The sequence below is a fragment of the Mya arenaria genome, chromosome 6 (assembly GCF_026914265.1).
Source record: "Mya arenaria isolate MELC-2E11 chromosome 6, ASM2691426v1".
Classification (NCBI taxonomy): domain Eukaryota; kingdom Metazoa; phylum Mollusca; class Bivalvia; order Myida; family Myidae; genus Mya; species Mya arenaria.
In genome coordinates, this window is record NC_069127.1 from 78827180 (window position 1) to 78852745 (window position 25566).

General features: G+C 35.9%; 2 protein-coding genes across 4 annotated transcripts in view; both read left to right on the top strand.

The window, feature by feature from the left end:
• Positions 1-3064: 3064 nt before the first annotated feature.
• LOC128237417 (tubby-related protein 4-like) overlaps positions 3065-25566 on the top strand; it is a 105589-nt gene continuing 83087 nt past the window's right edge. Inside the window, exons 1-4 of one of the 3 annotated variants that reach the window (XM_052952945.1) lie at positions 3082-3121; positions 12675-12769; positions 21083-21250; positions 23842-24826. In XM_052952945.1, coding sequence (XP_052808905.1) covers positions 24548-24826 — 279 coding nt within the window. In that variant the 5' untranslated portion in view covers positions 3082-3121; positions 12675-12769; positions 21083-21250; positions 23842-24547. Of the gene's footprint in view, positions 3287-12674; positions 12770-21082; positions 21251-23841; positions 24827-25566 lie in introns of all 3 variants that reach the window. The other 2 variants (XM_052952943.1, XM_052952944.1) reach the window with 2 other exon arrangements.
• Positions 16655-21105, top strand: LOC128238073 (uncharacterized). Its single transcript, XM_052953649.1, has 3 exons — positions 16655-16729; positions 17455-17572; positions 21083-21105. Exons 1-3 carry the CDS (start codon positions 16655-16657, stop codon positions 21103-21105), a joined length of 216 nt encoding a protein of 71 aa, XP_052809609.1.

The following is a 25566-nucleotide window of genomic DNA, read 5'->3' on the forward strand; positions in this document are numbered from 1 at the left end:
TGCATTAGAGTAATCGCCAGCGTCGTCTTTTTCGTCAAGCTCAGTTTTGTGATTTTTCGTTCAACATGTTGAATTAAAGGCATGATTACAGTATAGAATTTTGTCTTAATTACAACGCTTATAATATTATACGAGGTTTACCGAGTTTCCGCAAAACACCCTGCGCGAGGATGGGGATGGACCTAGCTTATACGAGCGGCTATGGTAGATGCTTTTTCTCCCACCTCAGTTAAACAAAAATAAGTAAAAATGTATTTTTTTGCTGGAACTCTTTTTTGCGTAGTGAAAATAATTGCGTATGGATATGCGATAGCACGTGGTTGTCATGGATATTCGCGCAGTGATCCAGTTAATGTTAATAGTCAAATCGGTCTTTTTAAATAATTCTAAGGAGAATGAAGCATTATTTCTTGAATGGTGCGTGAAAACTGTTTTATGGTGACATTTGAAGCGATAAATAATTAATTAGCGTTCTAAATATTACCATAAGACAAGATTTCCTTGATGCTACTGACGACAGTCTTCAACAAGGGAGGTAATTACAATATGGTAAAAGGAGTTCCATACGGGCATTTTATCTTCGCCCGTGGGCAAGATAAGAATATCTAGCATGGTTAAATTATTGGATCTACTTATCTGAGGTGGGAGAATATAAGTATCTTCCATGGCCGAGAGTGTAAGATAGGTTCATTCCGACCCAAGCGAGGGTCGGGGTGAACCTATCTTACACGAGCGGCTATGGCAGATGCTTTTTCTCCCACCTCAGTTAAACAAAATTAAGTAAAAATGTGTTTTTTTTCTGGAACTCTTTTGTGCTTAGTGAAACTAATTGCGTACGGATATGCGATAATTCGTGGTTGTCATGGATATTCGCGCAGTGGTTCGGAGTATGTAAATGGTCTGATCGGTCTTTAGATAGTTCTTAGAAGGGTGAAGCATTATTTCTTGAAAGGTGCGTGAAAACTGTTTTTTGGTGACATTTGGAGCGAGAAATAATTAACTAGCGTTCTAAATATTGCCACAAGACAATGTTTCCATGATGCGCTACAGACGACAGTCTTCAACAAAGGAGGTAATTACAATGTGGTGAACATTAAAAGAAGTTCCATATGGGCATTTTATCTTCGCCCGTGGGCAAGATAAGAATATCTAGCATGGTTAAATTATTGGATCTACTTATCTGAGGTGGGAGAAAAACCCGTCTTACACCCCAATGTAAGATGAGTCACGCTCAACAATGCGTCATTTCTTATTTCTTTTTATTGTATGGTTTGTGAAAAGTATATTATGCTATTTCAATAAAGCGCAATCAAACATATAAAGACTTAAGTGTGCAAGACTTTTAATTAAAACTGAAAATAAATAATCGTAAAAATGCGATTTTAGAGGAACTATTTGGCGTCAATAGTGATTTGAAACTGCTGTGCTTTATGCCTTCAGTTAACAACGTCGCACGCGCTTTTTGGTGAAATGTACAATGTGCATTTTCTATGTCTGTTTTCCCACAAATTGATATTTTTAGATATGCAAGAAAAAAATATCAATAATGTTTTTTTCCGGACCGGAGCGAAAAATCCGACCCTCGGGCACGCTGCGTATCCGATAACTCGGCAAGCCTCGTTACGGCTTACGCGCGTGCCCTGGGGTCGAAAGATTCTATCCGTACCGGAAACACATGATAGATACTTATAATCCGTTCATATGATCGTTTTATTACACTTTTGTATACTGAATCCGTATTTTGTTATTTATTTAATTTTGTTTTATTTACAAAGTACTGTATTATAAGCCAGTTGATGTGAGGATATTGAATCACTTTTCGGTGCTTACTTAAATTGATGCATACCAAAAATCAACCGACTTACATAATATTCCACACACACACATTATATATATCATTTCATATATCATTTGAATTCGACGTTCTATTTCTTCCACGGGCGTTGTATTGCGGAAATCAAATGGGGACTAAGTAATACGGAATCAGAAAACACAGTGTCAGTATGAATTCTCATCTTCTAGCACATTTAATAAAGATCTGGTAATTACGTATCCGGAAAATGGTCAGTATACGGACGATCGACCCATCTCCGATATGGCCTAGATGTAATGGTTCAGAATTACGGATCATACGACCTAAGTTCTAAGACCAAACGGTACACGTTAGAGGATCATATGGCCCCGAATAGCGGTCGATACGGCCAAAAATGAACGCGTTACGGCAAATTGAAAGATTATACCGTATATATTGGCAAATTGAAACATCCGAACGACCCTGTTGGGCGGATCCATTCGACATTTCCAAGATCGGCGGATTCCTAATGACCAATTCGCTGGATATGTCTGTCTCAAATGACCATTCGACCTGGGCCGTATGGAGTTTTAATCCGGGTCTGATAATCTGGGCCGTACGTATAACGTTTTTTTATGTAAGCCGTACCGTAAGAAAATCTGTGCCATGTAGTCCGCAGACTGGTACCCTTGTTCTCTTTTTTTCCCAAAAGAATTTTACTATAAAGTATCGTAGGGTACCAGTCTGAGTAGTCCGCCGATCAAAGCAATAACATCCGCCAATCTTTGCCTATCGTCCACTTTCCGTACGTGTATGTGTACAGGTATGTTCTTCTATCTGTATAAATAACCTGGTTCTAGATAAAATGTGTAAAGTTAAAAATGCAAAGTCAAATACCCCACATCCGAATAAAAATGATGATGAAATAAATAATTTATAAAAATAATAATAATGTTGTTGTTGTTTTTAATTAGCATTTCCATTGACCGGCCTTGTTATTCTTGTGAAGTGATGATTTCGTAAAAATCATTGCTTTATAGAACCCTGTTGGATGATGTCTAAATGAAGAAACCTAACTACTGGGGTGAAATACTGCAACACGCATTTTGGCGTCACCAATTATATTTTGCAGATTAAAAATGATCGACAATAGTGTTTACAACTGTTGTCTACTACTTTGACACCGTTCTTTATATGCCTTTTTGACAATAAGAAATATATTTGCTGAATGTACGAAATGATAATATTTTACAAAAGAGCTCATTGCGCATGCTCCGTTGAAGCAGAATGAAAACATCAATTTTCTAAGAACTTTTTCACATAGAAATGGTAATTTGATACTATTGTCAAATACTTTATTTTTAGGTTTTATGCAATATTGAAAAGCCTTGTTTCTCCTATTTATTTCATCTAAGGTTGACTTCGCAAACAGCATTGACATGGTGGAATTTATTCTCAATGAAACCAGTGTTAAAAAATTGGAAATATTATAAGGTATAGATTTCTGAGAAAGTGTATTACTCTATATAATTACCACATCCATTTATGTCAATTAATTTCAGATTTCTACTTATTTTTAGTGTTGTACCTAAAAAATGCATATTAATTATGTGAATTGTGTTGTATTGTTTTTCAAAATATGTGTTGTTTTTTCTTATTTAAGTTGTCAACAAAAATAATGTTTTAACTTGATGTTTAACAACATATTAGTAAGTATTAGTCAGTTAATTAAATACATTTTAGAATGTTTATTTTCTTTTTCAATAGTTCATGATCTATGACGACACCCTCTTTGATTGGCATTCAGCAAATTTGGGTCATTTGACCCAATCTGGGTTGCTTTTGGTTGGGTCAATTTCAGTCGTGTCATTCTGCGTTTCGTCCATTTTGGCATTTGGTTTTGGCATTTATCTGGAAGTAGAATCGATATCCAATGAATTGATTTTAATGATTTGTCTCCTTGATAAAATCCAAAAAAGAATTCAATAGGAAATTAGTGGAAAATTAAATTTTAAGGACTTATAAAATTCAACGCGATGATCTAGCGCTTTCCTGTGTCTACCCAGCGATTCCATACTGTACCTTTTCTTCTTCTGATGTTTAAAGGATGATTTATTCAGCTGGTGTACTGTTTTTCAACTTTTATTGAACTTGTACACATTGATTTGAGTTTTCTTCCCGGTGAACTAGTATTTGGCACGCAATGGATAGACTACATGAAATTTAACTACCATTGAGATGTTTCGCTACCAGAACCTGAGGGGCAGTGACGAGGGGAGCACTTAAAATACTTGGTCACCCTAAAAGGGACAGTTGATAGCGTTGACAGACTACGGGGCTAGGCAATAACAATTCTAATGAGAATAATGGGTCACTCAGCTCTTTGTATACAAACTATAGGTCTAGTTAGACCATAAGCCTGGTAAACAACAAGGGGAAGTCAACTCTTAAAGATCTATCAGTATCAAAACATGAACACTTCCCCAGAACTGTCAGGGAGACACAGTGGTTGAAATATTCACCAGCTCTCAAGCCTTACGCTTTTAAAATGCTTTCTGGGCTTGCTGGAATACTGGACAGTTTATGGCAGGGCTTGTTAAAAACTGATGCCAAGCTTTGCTGGGGCATTTATTCAGAACCTAATTTTGTTGACTGTATTATCTCTTATTTATTATAGTGTTTTATGCGGTTTTCCCAAACCATTTCCTCATTTTCCGCTAAATCCCCGCCAAAATGATAAATGGGCCTGTAACCAACCAGTAAAGTGTTCTCAAAAACGGTTACAGTTTCAAGGAAAGTATGGGTATGCTAATACACACTAGATAGATGGGCATATGATAGGCTATGTTTAAAGTCAAAGAAACTATTGTAATCATATGTATTACCTTGATTTTGGGCTTGAGTCGAGCGGTTTGGTGACGCCATCTTGCACTGAAACCAACCATTTGGTCACATGGATTTCCCGCCGTGATCGTGGCAGTATTTCTGTGTACGAGTAAGATGTTTTCTGTCATCAGGGTTCAAATTTAACTTTGAGGCAACTCGCAAAATGAAAAATCAACTTGCAATTTTATTATTTGCTTTATTCCCTTATAATTTGGTCTAATTATGTCTCCCCCTCTCTGGGGGAGACATATTGTTTTTGCCCTGTCCGCCAGTCCGGTAGTCCGTCAGTCCGTCAGTCCGTCCGTACGTCACACTTCGTTTCCGATCGATAACTGGAAAACCGCATGACCTAGGATCACCAAACTAGGTAGGGAGGTTGGTCGTGAGGTGTAGAGGATCCCTAATGTTTTTGGGGTCACTAGGTCAAAGGTCAAGGTCGCGGCGACCCCCAATATAAAAAACATTTCTGCTCAAAATCTTGAGAACGGTTTGACCTAGGTTCACCAAACTTGGTAGGGAGGTTGGTCATGAGGTGTAGAAGATCCCTATTGTTTTTGGTGTCACTAGGTCAAAGGTCAAGGTCGCGGCGACCCCCAATATAAAAAACATTTCCGCTCAATATCTTGAGAATGGTTTGACCTAGGTTCACCAAACTTGGTAGGGAGGTTGATCATGAGGTTTAGAAAACTCCTATATTTTGGGGGGTCACAAGGTCAAAGGTCAACGTCGCTGTGACCTCTAATGTAAAAAAATATTTCCGTGCAATATCAGGAGAATGCTTTGATCTAGGTTCACCAAACTTTGAAGTGAGGTTGGTCATGATGTCTAGATGATCCCAATTGTTTTGGGGGTAACAAGGTCAATAGTCAAGGTCGTGGTGACCTTCCATGTAAAAATCATTTGCGTGTAATATCTTTCACATATGTTTACCAAAAATTGTAGAGATGTTACTCGGGTGTACAAGACCCGCATTGTTTTTGAGGTCACTATGTCAGAGGTGAAGGTCACAGACACCTGAACATAAGAAAAGGTTTCCGATCAATAATTGGAGTTCCTATTGCCTTTGAGTCTTGAACTTTTGCATGCTGGTAGGTCTTCTTGGGCAGATGATCCGTATTGATTTTGGGGTCACTGGGTCCAAAAAGAGAGTGATGATGAAAAACGGTTTCCAATCAATAACTTAAGTTCTGCTTTACCTGGAGTCTCCAAACTTTGCATGCTTGTAAGGGTCATGCAGTAGTTGGGGTCACTGGGTCAAAGGTCAAGTCCACAAGGGCTTGAAGATGAAAAACGTTTCCGATCAATAACTGGCGTCTCATTTCAACTTTCGTGCATTTTGTTTATTTTGTTTTTTGTCCATAAAAGACCTGCCGTTTTTTCCCTGAGAAACAGCAGCACTTGAAGGCCTTTGCATTTTTATGGTAAGTGTCTGTTTACTAAGCCTTCGGGGGAGACATGCGCTTTTCTCAAAAGCCCATTCTAGTTTAAGTAGAAATTTACAACTAAGACATATTATGAATATTGAAACCTATCAATCTTGAGTAACTCGACTACTAGAACTTGTTCAGGGCTTGAATTTAACTTTTTTTGTTACTCGCAAATTTTTGCGAGTGCTTAAATTTTCAACTCGCAAAACCAGACACTCACTCGCATTTTTTTAAGGCAAACCTTCGTTTTTGCAAGGAAAAGGTATATATTGTATGAAAAACACTGGTTTAAGTTATAGTGTAATTGTTTTAATGAATGATAATGTAATTGTTCATTAAATGATATCATCATATATGTAACACTGACAATACGTTCTGAGGAAGTCTGATCAGGCGAGTATTGGTCTGTGCAAAATATTGTGAAAACGTTCCTTCCGTCATCTGTGTTGAGGGTCAATTTAATGTTCAACTTCCTCTTCCACATTGAAACAGTTTTAACGGATGGATTATTTCATTTTGGCTTCTTTTTTTGGAACTGATTGATCATTGACCATCAGCGGTCGGCGATTTTAAAATCAACACGCGTAAAAGAACTTATCTTTTTCCTTGTCATCATTATACAGACTGTGTCTTGATATGATTATCGCTAAAAACAGCCGCCAAAAGTTTAAACGAAAGACCAGTCTACAAAAATACATAGTAACATGTACCTGCCACATATTACAAGTACCTGCCTGTGCGCATAACGTTAATCTACGTCATCAGTTTCTGTGTGATTATCAGAAAACGAAAGTAGGCATTTCTAAAATTAGTTTTATATCTATTGTGCAGGAATTGATCCTCAATTATGTTCATGTCTATTTCAAGAATTGCATATTTTCAGCAAAATTTGAACTCGCAAAATTTTGCGAGTGTCTTTAAATTCAACTCGCATTTTCCAATTTTGGCTCGCATTTTGCGAGTGTGCGAGTGCTAAATTCGAGCCCTGTTGTTGATGGCTTATTCTTTTTGGGGGTTACGGAAAGACTCATCAGATGCTGGCTGCTTTTTTATTACAAAACTGTCCAATAATTTGACATTGTTCACTTTGTATATTTACCCTCGCCATTGGTTAATATCCATTCGGCAAGCACGGTACAGATTTCATTAAGTCTATAAGTATTAAAAACATTATAATTTAAAATAAATAAAAGCAACATTAAATGTAGCGAGGATGCTCTTGACCATGAAATATATCGATCGACGAAGTCTATTCACTTTGACAGTTGGGTGGAAGTATATTCAAAGGTTGATGGGGTTTACATATAGTGCGCGAATGCACTAAATTTAGCCAATGATTGAGCTAGGAGATTACGTCATTTGTATTTACTTTGCATTATTCACACCTCGGAGCATCCTGGAAAGATTCGAGATAAAACTCGGCCTTTTCCGTATTTGTTCTATTTTTGAAAACTTACTAGGGCGTGACCCCGTACTGTTTTTTTATACTGGTAGTGGTAAACTTGCCACTTATAGGCTGTTAACACTCGACTACCCAGCGGAGTTAAGTTCATGTTTATTCTACTTTCCTTTTAACATTTTGTGGTCTAGAAAAAGCCACTTTCAGAATTTTGCGAGCTTGAATAAAAGTCACTTGCAATTTGCAAATGTCCCTCGCATTTTGCGAGTATGCGAATCTAAATTCGAACCCTGATTATTTCAAAAGTTGTGATACAAACCCTTGTGGTTCTGCATCCTAGGTAATAGTTTCATGGCATTGTTCATCATAACATTATTAAAGAATGAAGGTAACTCATGTTTAGATATTGAGTAAAAGTCATCAATTTAATCAGTAAATACCAATTGTGTTATAACCTCCCTTTTCTTTTAATGAACATAATTTAGCTTTTAACTGAAATAATTTATCAAAGGAATGGTTGAAGTATGATTAATTTGTTTAAAAGTTTATTTAAACCAATTACTTCTTAGTTAAAAAATGGAAATTATCAGTATATAAAGCAATTAAGTGATTTTGAGAGTATGAAATCCACTTGATATGCACATTTCATATTGAAGTTTTTCACGCAATATTTAGATTATATTTTCGGGTATGTTTGTTAATGCAATAAATTCATCTTAAATCAAACTGGCGGTTAAAACATGTCAAGAACGTTAAGAGAAGTAATTTGGATATATACACACATTAAAGTATGTTTACATTACTAAAAGATATTGGGAATTTTAAGTCAAATGAGTTTACCAGTATTTTGTGCAAGAGCATTTGAAAAATATGAGGGAATTGTATGCAAATAAATAAAACAAATTTAGATGCGGAGTTTCGCTGTGTAACGAGGAGTTTGTCATTCCTCAGTCCACTGATTGGCTGCAGAGGGTGAGAAATTGTGAATGCAGAGGAAAGTGGACAACTTCAAATTACATTTCATGTCTGCAATGCCGTAAATATCAGGAGTAAATAAAAAAGTGGAAGTTTCGCGAGGAGCGTACACTGTACATTGGGCTAGGAGAAAGTTGCATCAGCAATGTTAGTGAATGAGAATTGCAATCATGATTTTCATTCCAAATCTCAATCTTTGTGACTTAAAATATATGCTTAACTTTAATATGTCTATTTGTTATTTAAACAAACTATTTGGAATGTGTTTTTTTCAGATTTGCATTAAAATTGCCATTTGAAGTATTGCATATTAAGCATATTAAGAAAACAATTAGTCTGACAAATAGGGATTACTTTTGTCATACAGCCCCATCATTTGCTGTGTCATAGTTTTGTTTCTGGTAAACATCAATAGTTTTGTATTTACTTCTTGTATTTCAAACTTGGTAGGCATCTTAAATGGTCACTTTCAGTAGATAACCTCGATCCATTATGGGATAGATAGGTTAGAGGTCAATGTCATGGTGACCTTTATGGGGAAATAATAGGGTGCTCGCAACATTTCTCCAGGTCAGGAACCTGTCTAACATATAATCATATATGTCAGAAATAATTCTCTAAGGGGAAAGATCTCAAAGTAGTGTACATCAAATAGGAATCATCACATTTGAGTTCTGTCCCTTTCAAACCTAGCTGTATTGCCTGTTTTTTAAAGTTGTGCTGTTAGGCATTCAGTGCTATCGGCAAGCTCTGATGCATATCAACAATTTTTAGCTCCACTGGCCGAAGGCCATGGAGCTTATGTCGTCACAGATTGTCCGTCGTGAGTGCGTGCGTGCGTAAACTTTTACTTTAAACGACATCTCCTCTGAAACTGATAAGCGGATTTTGACAAAACTTCACAGGAATGTTCCTTTGGTGGTCCTTTACCAAAATTGCTCAAATGGTTCCGGTCCATTGCACAATATGGCCGCCAGAGCTAAAAATAGCAAAATCTTTAAACAACATCTCCTCTGAAACGGTTCGGCAGATTTTGATGAAACTTGACAGTAATGTTCCTTGGGTGGTCCTTTATTAAAATTGCTCAAATGGTTCTGGTCCATTGCACAATATGGCCGCCACAGCTAAAAATAGCAACATCTTTAAACGACATCTCCTCTGAAACGGATTGGCAGATTTTGATGAAACTTGACAGAATTGTTCCTTGGGTGGTCCTTAACCAAAATTGCTCAAATGGTTCCGGTCCGCTGCACAACATGGCTGCCAGGGCAAAAAAATAGAAAAACCTTTAAAGAACATCTTCTCAGAAACCGATGATCAGATTTTGATGAAACTTAACAGAAATGTTCCTTGGATGGTCCTTTACCAAAATTGCTAAAATGGTTCCGGTCCATTGCACAATATGGCCGCCAGAGCTAAAAATAGCAAAATCTTTAAACGACATCTCCTCTGAAATGGTTCGGCAGATTTTGATGAAACTTGACAGTAATGTTCCTTGGGTGGTCCTTTATTAAAATTGCTCAAATGGTTCTGGTCCATTGCACAATATGGCCGCCACAGCTAAAAATAGCAAAATCTTTAAACGACATCTCCTCTGAAACGGATAGGCAGATTTTGATGAAACTTGACAGAATTGTTCCTTGGGTGGTCCTTAACCAAAATTGCTCAAATGGTTCCGGTCCACTGCACAACATGGCTGCCAGGGCAAAAATATAGAAAAACCTTTAAAGAACATCTTCTCAGAAACCGATGATCAGATTTTGATGAAACTTAACAGAAATGTTCCTTGGATGGTCATTAACCAAAATTTGTTAAATGGTTCCAGTCCACTGCACACCATGGCTGCCAGAGCTAAAAAATAAAAAAAACTTTATACGACTTGTCGTCGAAACCGATGACCTTTTTTCGATAAAACTTGACAGAAATGTTTGTTTGGTGCTCCTTTACTCAAATTGCCTAAATCATTTCGGTCCACTGCACAACATGGCAGCCAGAGCTATTAAAGTAAAAATTTTTTTTAAATAACTTCTCCTCAAAAATTGATGATTGTATTTCTATGAAACTTGACGAAAATGTTCGTTAGGTGGTCTTTGCTTGAACCTTTTGGCCAGTGGAGCACAGGCACTGATGTGCCTCTTGTTTAAGAAAGTATGAATACATTGGATAGGAAAGTTATAACCACAGTCTGCAAAATAAGCCACATACCAGATGCCCGTGGCGTATGAAAAATCCGTCAGTCCTGTCAAAATCAGCAGACAGGAATTTGGCGGGCCTATGAATTTTTTGGGACAAATACTTGCTTTATTTCAGCAATACTTGATTTTGTTTTTCGTATCGCAAATTCAAATATCCGAAATCCTAAAGCGTGTCATTGCATTACAATGTGTTACCCTTTCAATTATACCGTGTTAAATTTCCTGCCCCTTTGATGACGTCATGAGGGGATAGCCCATAACAGGACAAGTTGATAAATTTTCAGTGGTGGAATGCGATATAAGGTACAGAACAGATTGTGTTTCTTTAATATATATATATATATGTATTCATGCAGAAAACGTATCTTGTATTTATAAATTAACCAAAATAGCCACGCTTTGAATAAAATAATCGTTTTTTTCACATATTTTCGCGACTTTCTTGATTGTTTAGTATAATAAACATTGATCAAGCCCAGTCGGGAATATATGTTTGCAGACCCTATTTTAATGTTATAATATGAAATTTGACACATATCTAAATATTAGAGCTGTTATTTTACTTCATGTTTGTCTACTTCTTCTTGCAGTCAAACAGATTCTACTGTGTTCCTGAAAGCCATACAACTGGCTATGATGGCAAATGACTGACATTGAAGTGAAAAGGACCCAAATTCAAGTGGAAAGAGCAATCAATAGCTTACTTATTTGACCAGGTGATTCCATTGTCAATTTTTGGTAGCATCAATCAGATATCATATGGGATATGTTTGTACTCTATTAAATAATAATTATTCCAGGTACATTGACTGTCACGATCACTACAACCTGGCCATCTCCGGCAAACTTCTGGATATATTTGGATAATGGCCGAGTTGTTCCGATTTCACTACGTTAAACACAGATTGGCTGACGGGTTTTCCCGAATAACTCAATAGATGCTTGTTTTGTCTCCTCTTTGGAATTTGCTTAGATGCTACATGTATGTTCGGAGTTGCACCAAAGCAAAAGGCAATCTATAGGTAGTAGTAAGGAAATTATTTAGAAATAAAATTACGTACTTGAATGGTAGATGTTACTCAAATTCATTGTGTCATCTAATATGATAAATATGTATGTTTCAGACAAAAAAAATTGACAGCTCAGACTCCGAGGACTCAGATGCTGATGATAATGTTGAGATGGCTGAGGACCATGTGTTTTCTTTGTTGTCCCTTTTTACAAGAAAATAACATTAAATACTCTTTGAAGTGGTCAAACCTGTTATTTTTCTTTGTTTTTTACAATCTTATTTTGGGCGTATGAAATATGATCCAGGCCTATGGATTTGTTTTGGTTATAGACCCGAATGGCCTATGCTTATTGACTAGAGGTGCTGCATGTTATCAATTTTAAAACCAGCACATTTAGTTTATAAACCTATATACTCCTATGCATATATGGCTACTGTGAAAACTTTTAACGACATTATAAAAGCCATTTCTGTAAGATAAACGTGTAATGTGTTTTTTTATTCTTACTTAAGGTGAGATTTGTCATTTATCATTTTCACTGGCTTAAAGATAAAATCATGAGTTTTAAATCAATATCCACTAGGGCGATTTAACAGTTTCCTGCTAGTGCCAGCCCTTATCTCTTCTTCTTGTTGCTAACACAAAAATGCAGCCTCTCTCTAAGATCTTTGAGTCATGACCATGCAGTGAAATTACTTTCAGCATGGGCTTTTAGAATAATGTCTTTTAAAAACATTAGAAGTCTATGGAATTTATTGTGCCAGTATTGATTTTTGCCTCTTGTAACAATGATTTGATTTCATGAGCAGTGGTAATTACAGTTTTACTTGTGTAATTCTTGGTATTGGTGAATATTAAACTCGGAATTCAGATGCTTTCCATTGAAATATATGCTGCAATTACATGCAACATTTCATTGAATTTTTTGGTAAAGGCCGCTCTTACTATCATCTATAATGGTTAGGTAGAATGGTTTTATTATTACAGCCAGACCTCAGCTAAATATCCAGAAGATATTCCTGATGATAATGGCAACAAAGTGAATGTCTTTTGCTGCATTCGGTGACATCTTTGCACAAGGAGTGAGATATTTTTGAATATTATTTACTTCAAATAAGAAAAACAATGACTTGATTGCTGCAATAAAAAAGAGACCCTAGACAATTTAAGTACACTTTTGCTATCCTAAAAAAGTCACATTTGTTTTAAAATCATTGAAGAATATTTCATCTAGTAAATGCAATCAAGGTGAATGTAAATATAAACTGAGGTTTGTGGGATGGCAAAATATTTGTATCAGAAATAATGGTTTTTTTCTCCTCACAAGCAGTGTTTGTGATTGGGGGTGGGCTTTTTTAGACAATTTGTTTAAAAATTCATGCATTCCTAATGCTTTTATATTTACCAAATTCACCTTTCAGGGTCGGGGGTAAGTCCCAAGTTATGCCTTTGGGACCCTCCCTTGCAAATCTCGTAACAGTCACACTGGATAAGTGATGGGTCAATATATAGCCAATCGTATTACCAATCAAAGTATTCCGACATGTTCAGGCGTTAATTAAAACTTATTGATTATCATTTGGCAATTCCCTTAATTACAATACTGGTTGTGCTATGAGGGAAAAACATGCTACGACTCTTACAGTTTTTTACAGATGATTTCAATAAAAAAGGAAAAAGAAAAACATACTGATGGAATTTAACACATATCCTAGCCAGAGGTCAATACTTGCTATATTTCCGAAGGGACGTCGACAGTTGAAAACAGGTGTTGTCCTTTCGAAACTTTGTCTTTGATCTATGTGTTAGTAAAGGGTTTTGAATTTTTACAAGGAATTTCACATGAGGTGTGGTTAAGAAGAGCTCTTAAATTCTTCTTTAATTTCTCTATTAAATAATTTGAATTTATTAATATATGTTCACTTGATGTATATATACTTACATCAGTCATTTTTATCTACTGTTCGAAGAATAAGGAGAGCTGTAACTACTCACCCTAGCATTGCCGTTGGCGACACACCATGGTAAAGGTTTTGCATGTAAGCACCTTTAAGTCATTATCTAAGCAAATACATCATGCATTGCATTGAAACTTAATTTGGCAAATAATTGTTCTTTATTAATTGACTTAGAAATTCTGGTTAAGGTTTTGCATATTACCACATTTAAGTCAAAATTTCAGCAAATCTTTCACGTAGTGCATTGAAACTTTATACACAGGCTCCAAACTATTCAACTATCTTAATTAATCGAGTTAGATAACTCTATCTTGCATACAATTTAATTCTGCCTCTTTATCATTCAACTTAGAAATTATGGTTAAGGTTTTGCATGGAAGCACACAATCTGAGTCAATAATTCACAACTGCTGTATTGCATTGGACTTTAAACAATCAAGTATGGTAACTCTATCTTGCATGTAATGCAAATTAAGCCCCTTTATTTTTCGATTAAGAAAATCTGGTTTAGACTTTGCATTTCACCTAATTTTACAGTGATCTATGCCTGTTTCACTCAAACTTTGCAATCCTAAACTGAAAAATGGCGTAACAGTGGAGCATGCTACATTGTGTATCTCTGTGACAGCTCTTGTTGATGGACAGGTACTGTACTTCCTGGTGTACTGCAGTGCCATATTAGGCCTGAAATGGAATTCCATTTCAGGCCTATATATTTATAGGTAACTTCAAGCAATAAACTGGAAGTTGACTACGAAAAGTAGCAGTGTACACTTAAATACCTGCTGGTCTCATGAAATCGCAAAAAAAAAATCATTTTTTCAATTGTTAATTAATTTCTATAATGCTCCTAGCAATTACACAAACAGTGTACATTTCCTCTGAGTGTCATGTACTTTGTAACTCGAGAGCAGGGCTTTTTTCTATGAAGGTTGCAAGACCTTTGGGACAATTTAATTGAGGTTGTGTTCTGAATAATGAATTGATGTTAAACTAGTCTTCCATTTGATTTGATTGTGATATTTAATGTTATTTTGAATATTGTGTTTGTGTAAAACAACAACTCTTGTTTTGAACATGTTTTGAATGAAAACAATTGTGCAAAATCTTGTTTCCAAAGACCTGAAAGCATAAGTTTTTGTTTATTGGGAGGTCTATATGGAAATTAATAGTTTATGTCTGTCTGCTGTAGCTCTCTCAGTCAGTCAAACAATTGATTTTCACATAGACCACTAAATAAATGATATATATGTATATATGAAATGGTTGAAATTAATAGACACCTAGATATATCTGGGGGCTATAAAGTTTGTCACACAAGCACCTACACACATAAAACAACATTGGAGTGTAAGGAAGCATGGGCTGTTGTGCCCTGTATTTGAGTTTCCACCTGTTCCTGCACCCAGGCTGTATTGCTGGGGGTATTCTTTATGGCTTAAATAGCTCTTGATATATTACTGACAAAGCCCCACAAGATATGAGAGCTGTAGTACTCACCCTGGTGTTAAGTCACGCCTAGGTTAATGTTTTAAATATAAGCATATTTAAGTGCACTAACCTCCATTAACATATTATGAATTGCATTAAACTTTCAAGACCTGTTCCCATCCATCCTACTTAATTAATCAAGTATGATCATTTGAATGTAAATGCAAATTATTTTGACCTACAAATTTAGGTTAAGATTTTGCATGTAACCATGCTTAAGCTACATATCTCAGCAACTACTTGATGTATTGCATTGTAACTTAATTCGTGACCATCTAACCTACTCAATTAATCAAGTAAGATAACTCTGTTTTGGATATAGTACAAATTATGACCCTTTTTTATTATACCCCCACAAACGAAGTTTGAGGGGGGTATATAGGAGTGAGCTTGTCGGTCGGTCTGTCTGTCGGTCGGTCTGTCGATCGGTCTGTCGGTTTTCATGGTTTACGGACGATAACTCATGAAAGGCTAGACAGATTCGAATAATTTTTGGTACACAGGTGTAACATCAAAAGATACAGGTCAAGTTCGATATTGGGGCTGGTGGGGCCACGGTCAAGGTCACTGTTACTAAAATAGAAAAACGGTTTCCGGACGATAACTCATGAAAGGCTTGACAGATTTGAACAATTTTTGGTACACAGGTGTAACATCAGAAGATACAGGTCAAGTTCGATATTGGGGCTGGTGGGGCCAAAGTCAAGGTCACTGTTACTAAAAATAGAAAAACGGTTTCCGGACGATAACTCATGAAAGGCTAGTTTTTCTTGTCAGCAGTGTAACTTCTAAATTACTCAACAGATTTAAATAAAACAATACATGCATGATAAAAGAAGATGCAGTGTGCAGTAACCTTGGAGTTATGGCCTCTTTTCAAAGGAATGGTTTGCCATTCCTGTGTCCAGGCGGCATTTGAGGGTATTCGCCACTCCTGTGACAGCTCTAGTTCAACTTAAAATTTTTGTTTAAGGTTTTTTACAATAGTTTGTTTGCCCCCAACAGCCCATTTGTTTTGCTGAATATTGGTATTCATCTGTTCCCCTGTTCAACCATTCTTAGTCTTTGGAAGTAGGGTACTAATAATACTGACAATTTGTAAATAATGAGAAATGTCTGCACTCTCTTATTTGGTGAACATATTGACCAAATCTCCACTCACGTTAAATATAATTGTCAATGTCCTTTATTGATAAAATTACTGTCAATTGTATGGATCGTGGATGGGCCTCTCATAGTATTTCCTGCCGAAATGTCTGGATGTGAACTTATTTTGATAGATCTGGAATTTATTTTAAGTTATATGTGCATTTCTATCTCTTTATTGTTAGATTCCTGTTCATTGTTATCATCAAAGTCTTTGACTAAAACTAGCTTGTCCATTTAGAGTCAACTGCATTATCATACAATGTACACTGCACTATCATACAATGTGCGCTGCATTATCATACAATGTGCACTGCATTATCATACAATGTACACTGCATTATCATACAATGTGCACTGCATTATCATACAATGTGCACTTCACTATCATACAATGTACACTGCTCTATCATACAATGTACACTGCTCTATCATACAATGTGCACTGCACTATCATACAATGTGCACTGCACTATCATACAATGTGCACTTCACTATCATACAATGTACACTGCTCTATCATACAATGTACCTGCTCTATCATACAATGTGCACTGCACTATCATACAATGTGCACTGCACTATCATACAATGTGCACTGAGTTATCATACAATGTGCACTGCATTTTCATACAATGTGCACTTCACTATCATACAATGTGCACTGCATTATCATACAATGTGCACTGCACTAGCATACAATGTGCACTACATTATCATACAATGTGCACTGCACTTTCATACAATGTGCACTGCATTATCATACAGTAACAATGTGCACTTCACTATCATACAATGTGCACTGCATTATCATACAATGTGCACTTCACTATCATACAATGTGCACTTCACTATCATACAATGTGCACTTCACTATCATACAATGTGCACTGCTCTATCATACAATGTGCACTGCATTATCATACAATGTACACTGCTCTATCATACAATGTACACTGCTCTATCATACAATGTGCTCTTCACTATCATACAATGTGCACTGCTCTATCATACAATGTGCACTGCTCTATCATACAATGTACACTGCTCTATCATACAATGTGCACTGCACTATCATACAATGTGCACTTCACTATCATACAATGTACACTGCTCTATCATACAATGTACACTGCTCTATCATACAATGTGCACTGCACTATCATACAATGTGCACTGCTCTATCATACAATGTACACTGCTCTATCATACAATGTGCACTGCTCTATCATACAATGTGCACTTCACTATCATACAATATGCACTGCACTATCATACAATGTGCACTGAGTTATCATACAATGTGCACTGCACTTTCATACAATGTGCACTTCACTATCATACAATGTGCACTGCATTATCATACAATGTGCACTGCACTAGCATACAATGTGCACTACATTATCATACAATGTGCACTGCACTTTCATACAATGTGCACTGCATTATCATACAGTAACAATGTGCACTTCACTATCATACAATGTGCGCTGCATTATCATACAATGTGCACTGCACTTTCATACAATGTGCACTGCATTATCTTACAATGTGCACTTCACTATCATACAATATGCACTGCATTATCATACAATGTGCACTGCACTATCATACAATGTGCACTGCACTATCATACAATGTGCACTGCATTATCATACAATGTGCACTGCATTATCATACAATGTGCACTGCACTATCATACAATATGCACTGCATTATCATACAATGTGCACTGCTCTATCATACAATGTGCACTGCATTATCATACAATGTGCACTGCATTATTATAGAGTTACAATGTGCACTTCACTATCATACAATGTGCACTGCTCTATCATACAATGTACACTGCATTATCATACAATGTGCACTGCATTATTATACAATGTGCACTGCATTATCATACAATGTGCACTGCTCTATCATACAATGTGCACTGCATTATCATACAATGTGCACTGCATTATTATACAGTAACAATGTGCACTTCACTATCATACAATGTGCACTGCTCTATCATACAATGTACACTGCATTATCATACAATGTGCACTGCATTATTATAGAGTTACAATGTGCACTGCATTATCATACAATGTGCACTGCACTATCATACAATATGCACTGCATTATCATACAATGTGCACTGCACTATCATACAATTTGCACTGCATTGTCATACAGTAACAATGTGCACTTCACTATCATACAATGTGCACTGCATTATCATACAATTTACACTGCATTATCATACAGTAACAATGTGCACTGCACTATCATACAATTTGCACTGCATTATCATACAGTAACAATGTGCACTGCTCTATCATACAATGTACACTGCACTATCATACAATGTGCACTGCACTATCATATAATGTACAGTGCATTATCATACAATGTGCACTTCACTATCATACAATGTGCACTGCATTATCATACAATGTGCACTGCACCATCATACAATGTACACTGAGCTATCATACAATGTGCACTGCATTATCATACAGAAACAATGTGCTCTGCATTTTCATACAATGTGCACTGCATTATCATACAATGTACACTGCATTATCATACAGTAACAATGTGCACTTCACTATCATACAATTTGCACTGCATTATCATACAGTAACAATGTGCACTGCTCTATCATACAATGTACACTGCACTATCATACAATGTGCACTGCACTATCATATAATGTACAGTGCATTATCATACAATGTGCACTTCACTATCATACAATGTGCACTGCATTATCATACAATGTGCACTGCACTATCATACAATGTAGACTGAGCTATCATACAATGTGCACTGCATTATCATACAGAAACAATGTGCTCTGCATTTTCATACAATGTGCACTGCATTATCATACAATGTGCACTGCATTATCATACAATGTGCACTGCATTATTATACAGTAACCATGTGCACTGCATTATTATAGAGTAACAATGTGCACTGCACTATCATACAATGTGCACTGCATTATTATAGAGTAACAATGTGCACTGCACTATCATACAATGTGCACTGCATTATCATAAAGTATCAATGTGCACTGCACTATCATACAATGTGCACTGCATTATCATACAATGTGCACTGCATTATCATACAATGTGCACTGCATTATTATACAGTAACAATGTGCACTGCATTATTATAGAGTAACAATGTGCACTGCACTATCATACAATGTGCACTGCATTATTATAGAGTAACAATGTGCACTGCACTATCATACAATGTGCACTGCATTATCATAAAGTATCAATGTGCACTGCATTATTATACAGTAACAATGTGCACTGCACTATCATACAATGTGCACTGCTCTATCATACAATGTGCACTGCATTATTATAGAGTAACAATGTGCACTGCACTATCATACAATGTGCACTGCATTATCATACAATGTGCACTGCATTATCATACAATGTGCACTGCATTATAATACAATGTGCACTGCATTATCATAAAGTAACAATTTGCACTGCATTGTCATACAGTAACAATGTGCACTGCATTTTCATACAATGTGCACTGCATTATCATACAATGTGCACTGCATTATCATACAATGTGCACTGCATTATTATACAGTAACAATGTGCACTGCATTATTATAGAGTAACAATGTGCACTGCACTATCATACAATGTGCACTGCATTATCATAAAGTATCAATGTGCACTGCATTATTATACAGTAACAATGTGCACTGCACTATCATACAATGTGCACTGCTCTATCATACAATGTGCACTGCATTTTTATAGAATAACAATGTGCACTGCACTATCATACAATGTGCACTGCATTATCATACAATGTGCACTGCATAATCATACAATGTGCACTGCATTATCATACAATGTGCACTGCATTATCATAAAGTAACAATTTGCACTGCATTGTCATACAGTAACAATGTGCACTGCATTTTCATACAATGTGCACTGCATTATCATACAATGTGCACTGCATTATCGTACAGTAACAATGTGCACTGCATTATCATACAATGTGCATTGCATTATCATGCAATGTGCACTGCATTTTCATACAATGTGCACTGCATTATCATACAGTAACAATGTGCACTGCATTATCATACAATGTGCACTGCATTATCATACAATGTGCACTGCATTTTCATACAATGTGCACTGCATTATCATACAGTAACAATGTGCACTGCATTATCATACAATGTGCACTGCATTATCATACAATGTGCACTGCATTATCATACAATGTGCACTGCATTATCATACAATGTGCACTGCATTATCATACAAAATGCACTGCATTATCATACAGTAACAATGTGCACTGCATTATCATACAATATGCACTGCATTATTATAGAGTAACAATGTGCACTGCATTATCATACAGTAACAATGTGCACTGCATTATCATACAGTAACAATGTGCACTGCATTATCATACAATGTGCACTGCATTATTATACAGTAACAGTGTGCACTGCACTATCATACAAAGTGCACTGCATTATTATACAGTAACAGTGTGCACTGCACTATCATACAATGTGCACTGCATTATTATAGAGTAACAATGTGCACTGCACTATCATACAATGTTCACTGCATTGTACTGTTGTTTGTCATAATTTTGCAGAAATGTGAAATAACAAGAAAGAATGGTCCTATACCTATCACTTTCACTGAGAAGTCAGTCATTTTCTCCCAATCAAGTGCCTGTTAGATGACTGTTATTGGATCAGTCTACAACATCATATTTTCCTTTTTCTTCCAGGACTGGTGATGAAACGACCATAGCATAGTGCCATAAACAGCTCAGTATATGTCTGTCACAGGCATTCTGCTATTGGAGTCGCAGATCCTCTCGCCTTTACCAGTGTTGTATTGCCACTAGTCACACGTTTTTTGAAGGATTTCATGTGGGACTTCTAACATCTTCTGAGTAAGCAAAATTTTATTACATATATGAGTTAAGTTATGTAATTGATTACTTTTTAATGTAATAGTTCTGGTTTTGATGTTTGGATATGATATTTTTTCATTTTTATTTCATTTTTTCTGATAAGAAATCCTTTTTTTGTTGATTTCTGCTTGTAAGTAAAAACAGTTTTCAGTTTGAATGCCTTCAGACGTTCTTTGGTGTGTTTTTCAAGAAAGGGATAACTTTATTGTAATACCCCCTGACAAACGAAGTTTAAAGGGTATATTGGAGTCTCCTAGTGGTCGGTTGGTCTGTTGCAATTTTACCTTGCCTGGAGCATAACTTGAAAACCACTGGATGGTATTTCATTAAACTCCATACAATGGTTAAGCATAATGAGAGAAAGTGGAGTGATAAAAAAACATTACTCTATCTGACTTCATGACAGATTTATTGCTCTTTGTTACTTTTTCTTGTCCAGAGCATTACTTGAAAACTACTAGATGGGATCTAATAAAACTTCATACAATGGTAAAGCACAATGAGAGGAACTGCAGTCTCAAGAACCATCACACTTTTTAGCCAATTACATAGTTATTGCCCTTTGATACTTTTTCATGTCCTGCACATAACTTTTAAAATGCTGTATGGAAATTGATTGAACTTGTTCAGGCCCCAATTTCTCGAAACTTCTTAAGTCCCTTATAAAAGGATTAAGCTAAACTCACTATTCCTGTTGTTCTATAATATGTGTTATATGTACTTCTTTAAGAGTTTTTAAAAATTATATAAGAAAAATCTGTGTGCTAATTAGAAGAAACCATATTTCATTTATCAAAATCCATTATGAGTATGTATTTTGGCTAATTGAAATAAGTGACTTAAGCCTGTTAAGCTTAAGAAGTTTCGAGAAATTGGGGCCAGAGCATTACTTGAAGACTTATCAATGGAATTTATACAATAGTAAAGCACAATGAGAGGAAGTGTAGTGTTCCATAACTTTATCCACAGCATTGTCAATTGTAGGTGGGAATTCTAAATATTTACTGCCATTTCCTTATGAGGGCGGTGTTCAGGGGTATTAATCACATTCAGTGATAGTTCTAGTTGATCTGAACATATGTACACGTATATAAAAAAAACTAATAACAGGATGCCTAATCAACTTTATAAGGTGTGTTGGTCATGTGATTGTTATCCCAGGTCAGTTCGTCATGCGGCCAGTTCTGCAAACTGACTTCTAAAATAAATAGAAGATTTTTGTATTTATCTCCTTTAAGCAATATCTTTAAACTAAAATAATGCTATGTAGCAATGCTATCTGATTGTGTTACCTAACCCCCCCCCCCCCCCCCCATTCTTTTCTAACATTTTACATTTAAACGGTCAATGATGTCATATTGATGACACAGCTGTTCATAAAACTTCAGTGCACATAGAGGAAACTTTAGGAAATTGGCATCTAAATGTGCTTACTGGACTTATAATGTGTTATTTATGGACATTTGTGGCATATGTGTGTATGATTTATATGTCTGTATTGATTCCCATGCTGATTTTGTCTACAAAGTGTAATTTTGTTTCAATGTTAGTTGCAGTGTTTTTGACTGGCGCCCATTTCCAAATGCTATAACAATGCTTATACATATATTTTTTTCCCGGAAGTAAAAATAAAATTCCAAATGTCTGTTCTTAATTTTTGTGATTTTTTTTTTAAACATATTTCCTAAAAAAATGAATCCGTAACAGTTTTGTACGGAATCTGTGTATTCAATGCCTTCCTATTCCTATACTCCATCCACAACACCTATTACTCTCCATGTTTGGTCTTTTATCATATAAAAAAATAAGAGCATGTGGTAGACTTCACATCATAACTTACAGTTTCATACTTTCATGTTAACTGTTGCTCTGAGAACAAAAAAAAGAAACAATTGAAAACCTTCTAGTGAATTGCTATGACTAAACCCCCCTGATTCTAAATATTGATTCTGTGAAATGATGTAATGAATCATCCCTAATGTATTGATTATGGCCTAGATTTGGGGTGCAGGGCTGCACTTAATATAGGTTCTCATCCACAATTCATGTTGTTTTATTACAATTGTTCTCCCTGGTGTACTTTTCAGCGTTTTATGAGGGTTTAGCAATGTTTGTAATGAAATTTGTGTACTGGATTATGAAATTATTTGATGTAGCTTGCTGCCAGATACAATTTGTAGTGCTGTAAGTTGCAATCTTATTGGCATAAACTGCAATAATTGTTTGAATATCTCCCGTTTTTGGACGACGGTAACATAATTCCGCAGATAGTTTACTTAGAACCATTCAGTGTTCTCTTCATAATTGTTCATCATGCACACTTTCATATATGGCTCGTGCTTTGTTCTGTATTGAAACTCATGTATTAGTGGATTTGTTTATTATATGTTTTCTATAAGGTATATAGATACATTGACGTGTCACCTTAAAATATGAAATTGTGTGCTAATCATAATCTATCTCTTTTTGCTGGTCAAAAAATGTACTTATTAGATTTCATACAATTGATAAAAAAATTGTCTTTAATGTCATATTAATGCAAGTCAATTTATTTTTCCTCTTTTTTTCAGAAGTTGTATTTCATCAGAAGCGTTGACGTCATTTCCAGATACACTGATCAATTCCTTTTATAACCACAAAGCCCATGGAGTGCCCAAGGACGAGATAATCCATGGGAGTTGCTAGACATGTTACAACATCAAAGAATTAATCAGTAAACGACACTCATTGTTGACTTCAAGAGAACTTCTCTCCGCTTACTACATCATGCAGTGAAGAAGTTCCGTTCCAGCTATATCTGACCCAACTGTCATTCCTTACTTCTCTTGTGAAAATATTAAAGTGCATAATTTATTTAAAGAACTTGAACCACTGCAGCAGAGCTTTCTATTGTTCTTTCATAGGGATGATGATACCAGAACATTGGTGTTAATCACATACGCTAGGCTTACAGTGGTAAACAAGTGGTAACTGTTAAGTGTTTAAAGGCAGTTCTTATGTTATTTTACTAAAAAAAGGTAGTAGGAAAAATTAAAAGGGATTGTTAAATTTCTTCAACAAGATCAATACACTGGTGAAGACATCATGAAACTGTTAATATCTTGAGATATTTTCCAAATAGAGACATCTCTTCTTATTGTAAGATTCCTATTCTGAGAAATCATTCCTAGAAATGACAGATTGAAATCGGAGGAAATTATAAATTTATGACTACATTGTCATTTGAATATAAAAATGAAGAAAAAGACTGAAAAGATTCATTGAAAATAAATCAGAATGCATTTACACTTTGAACAAAACATTTCATCACGGACCGAGTGTACCATACACTCTCTGTCATGGATGGGAAAAGTGCCGGACCTGGTGACCAATGGGAGCGGAGAGACTCAGGGCGCAACACCCAGACGCCCCACACGCACTCAGTATTACAGTGAGGGCTGGCTGGCCAGCGGGAATGCTAAAGGCATTGTGGGCGTCACATTTACTGCCAGTCATTGTCGGAAGTATGACCCGCCCAACAGATCAAACTTCAACCTTCGTGGTCATAGAGCAGAGGTAATATTTGTTTGTTGTGTCTTTTCTCAACGAGCTGATGAGTTTTTAATTTACATGTGTTTTTAAATAACGACGTTTTAGTTTACATTAAACTCTTTGTCAGGAAATGCCCCTCGATTGACAGAAACATTGTTAAGCATTGGCATCTGTACAGGTAAAACAAAAGGTATAAGTATGATTTATTTTATGTCGCATAGATCATTGAAATTGCATACATGACACATAAGCTCTGTAGAGCTTTTTAATGACAAACATATATATGTACATTTTTAAAATCTGCTCTGTAAATGTGATAAAGAACCGTTTACATTTCCTGGACTATAACCAGTACTATCATTGACAAAGCTCTGTGTTGGAATAAAGCCTGAGACCATATGATTCTGAGTCAGATACGCTAACCATCCGGCCATCACCACCGATGTATGAAGTGTACTAATTCACGAAAATTGTATTAAGGTCTTATTCCTTCTTTTTGAGGTATTGATTATATTGCGGCCAATACATGGCCTATTGATGTCAAGGGAGAAGTGATTGAATATTTATAATCAGGGTGAGTGTGCCAGTGTAATAAAACATAGAATGGTACAGTTATGCTTTGAACTTTCTATGCATGACAATTCAATGTTAAAAACTGTTGTAAAAAGAAAGTGAATAGGACTATTTAAAAATTGCTTTTATACATTTTTCATTTGAGGGCTAATCTTTAAACAGTTAAAAAACATTGGATGAGTCTTTCAAAT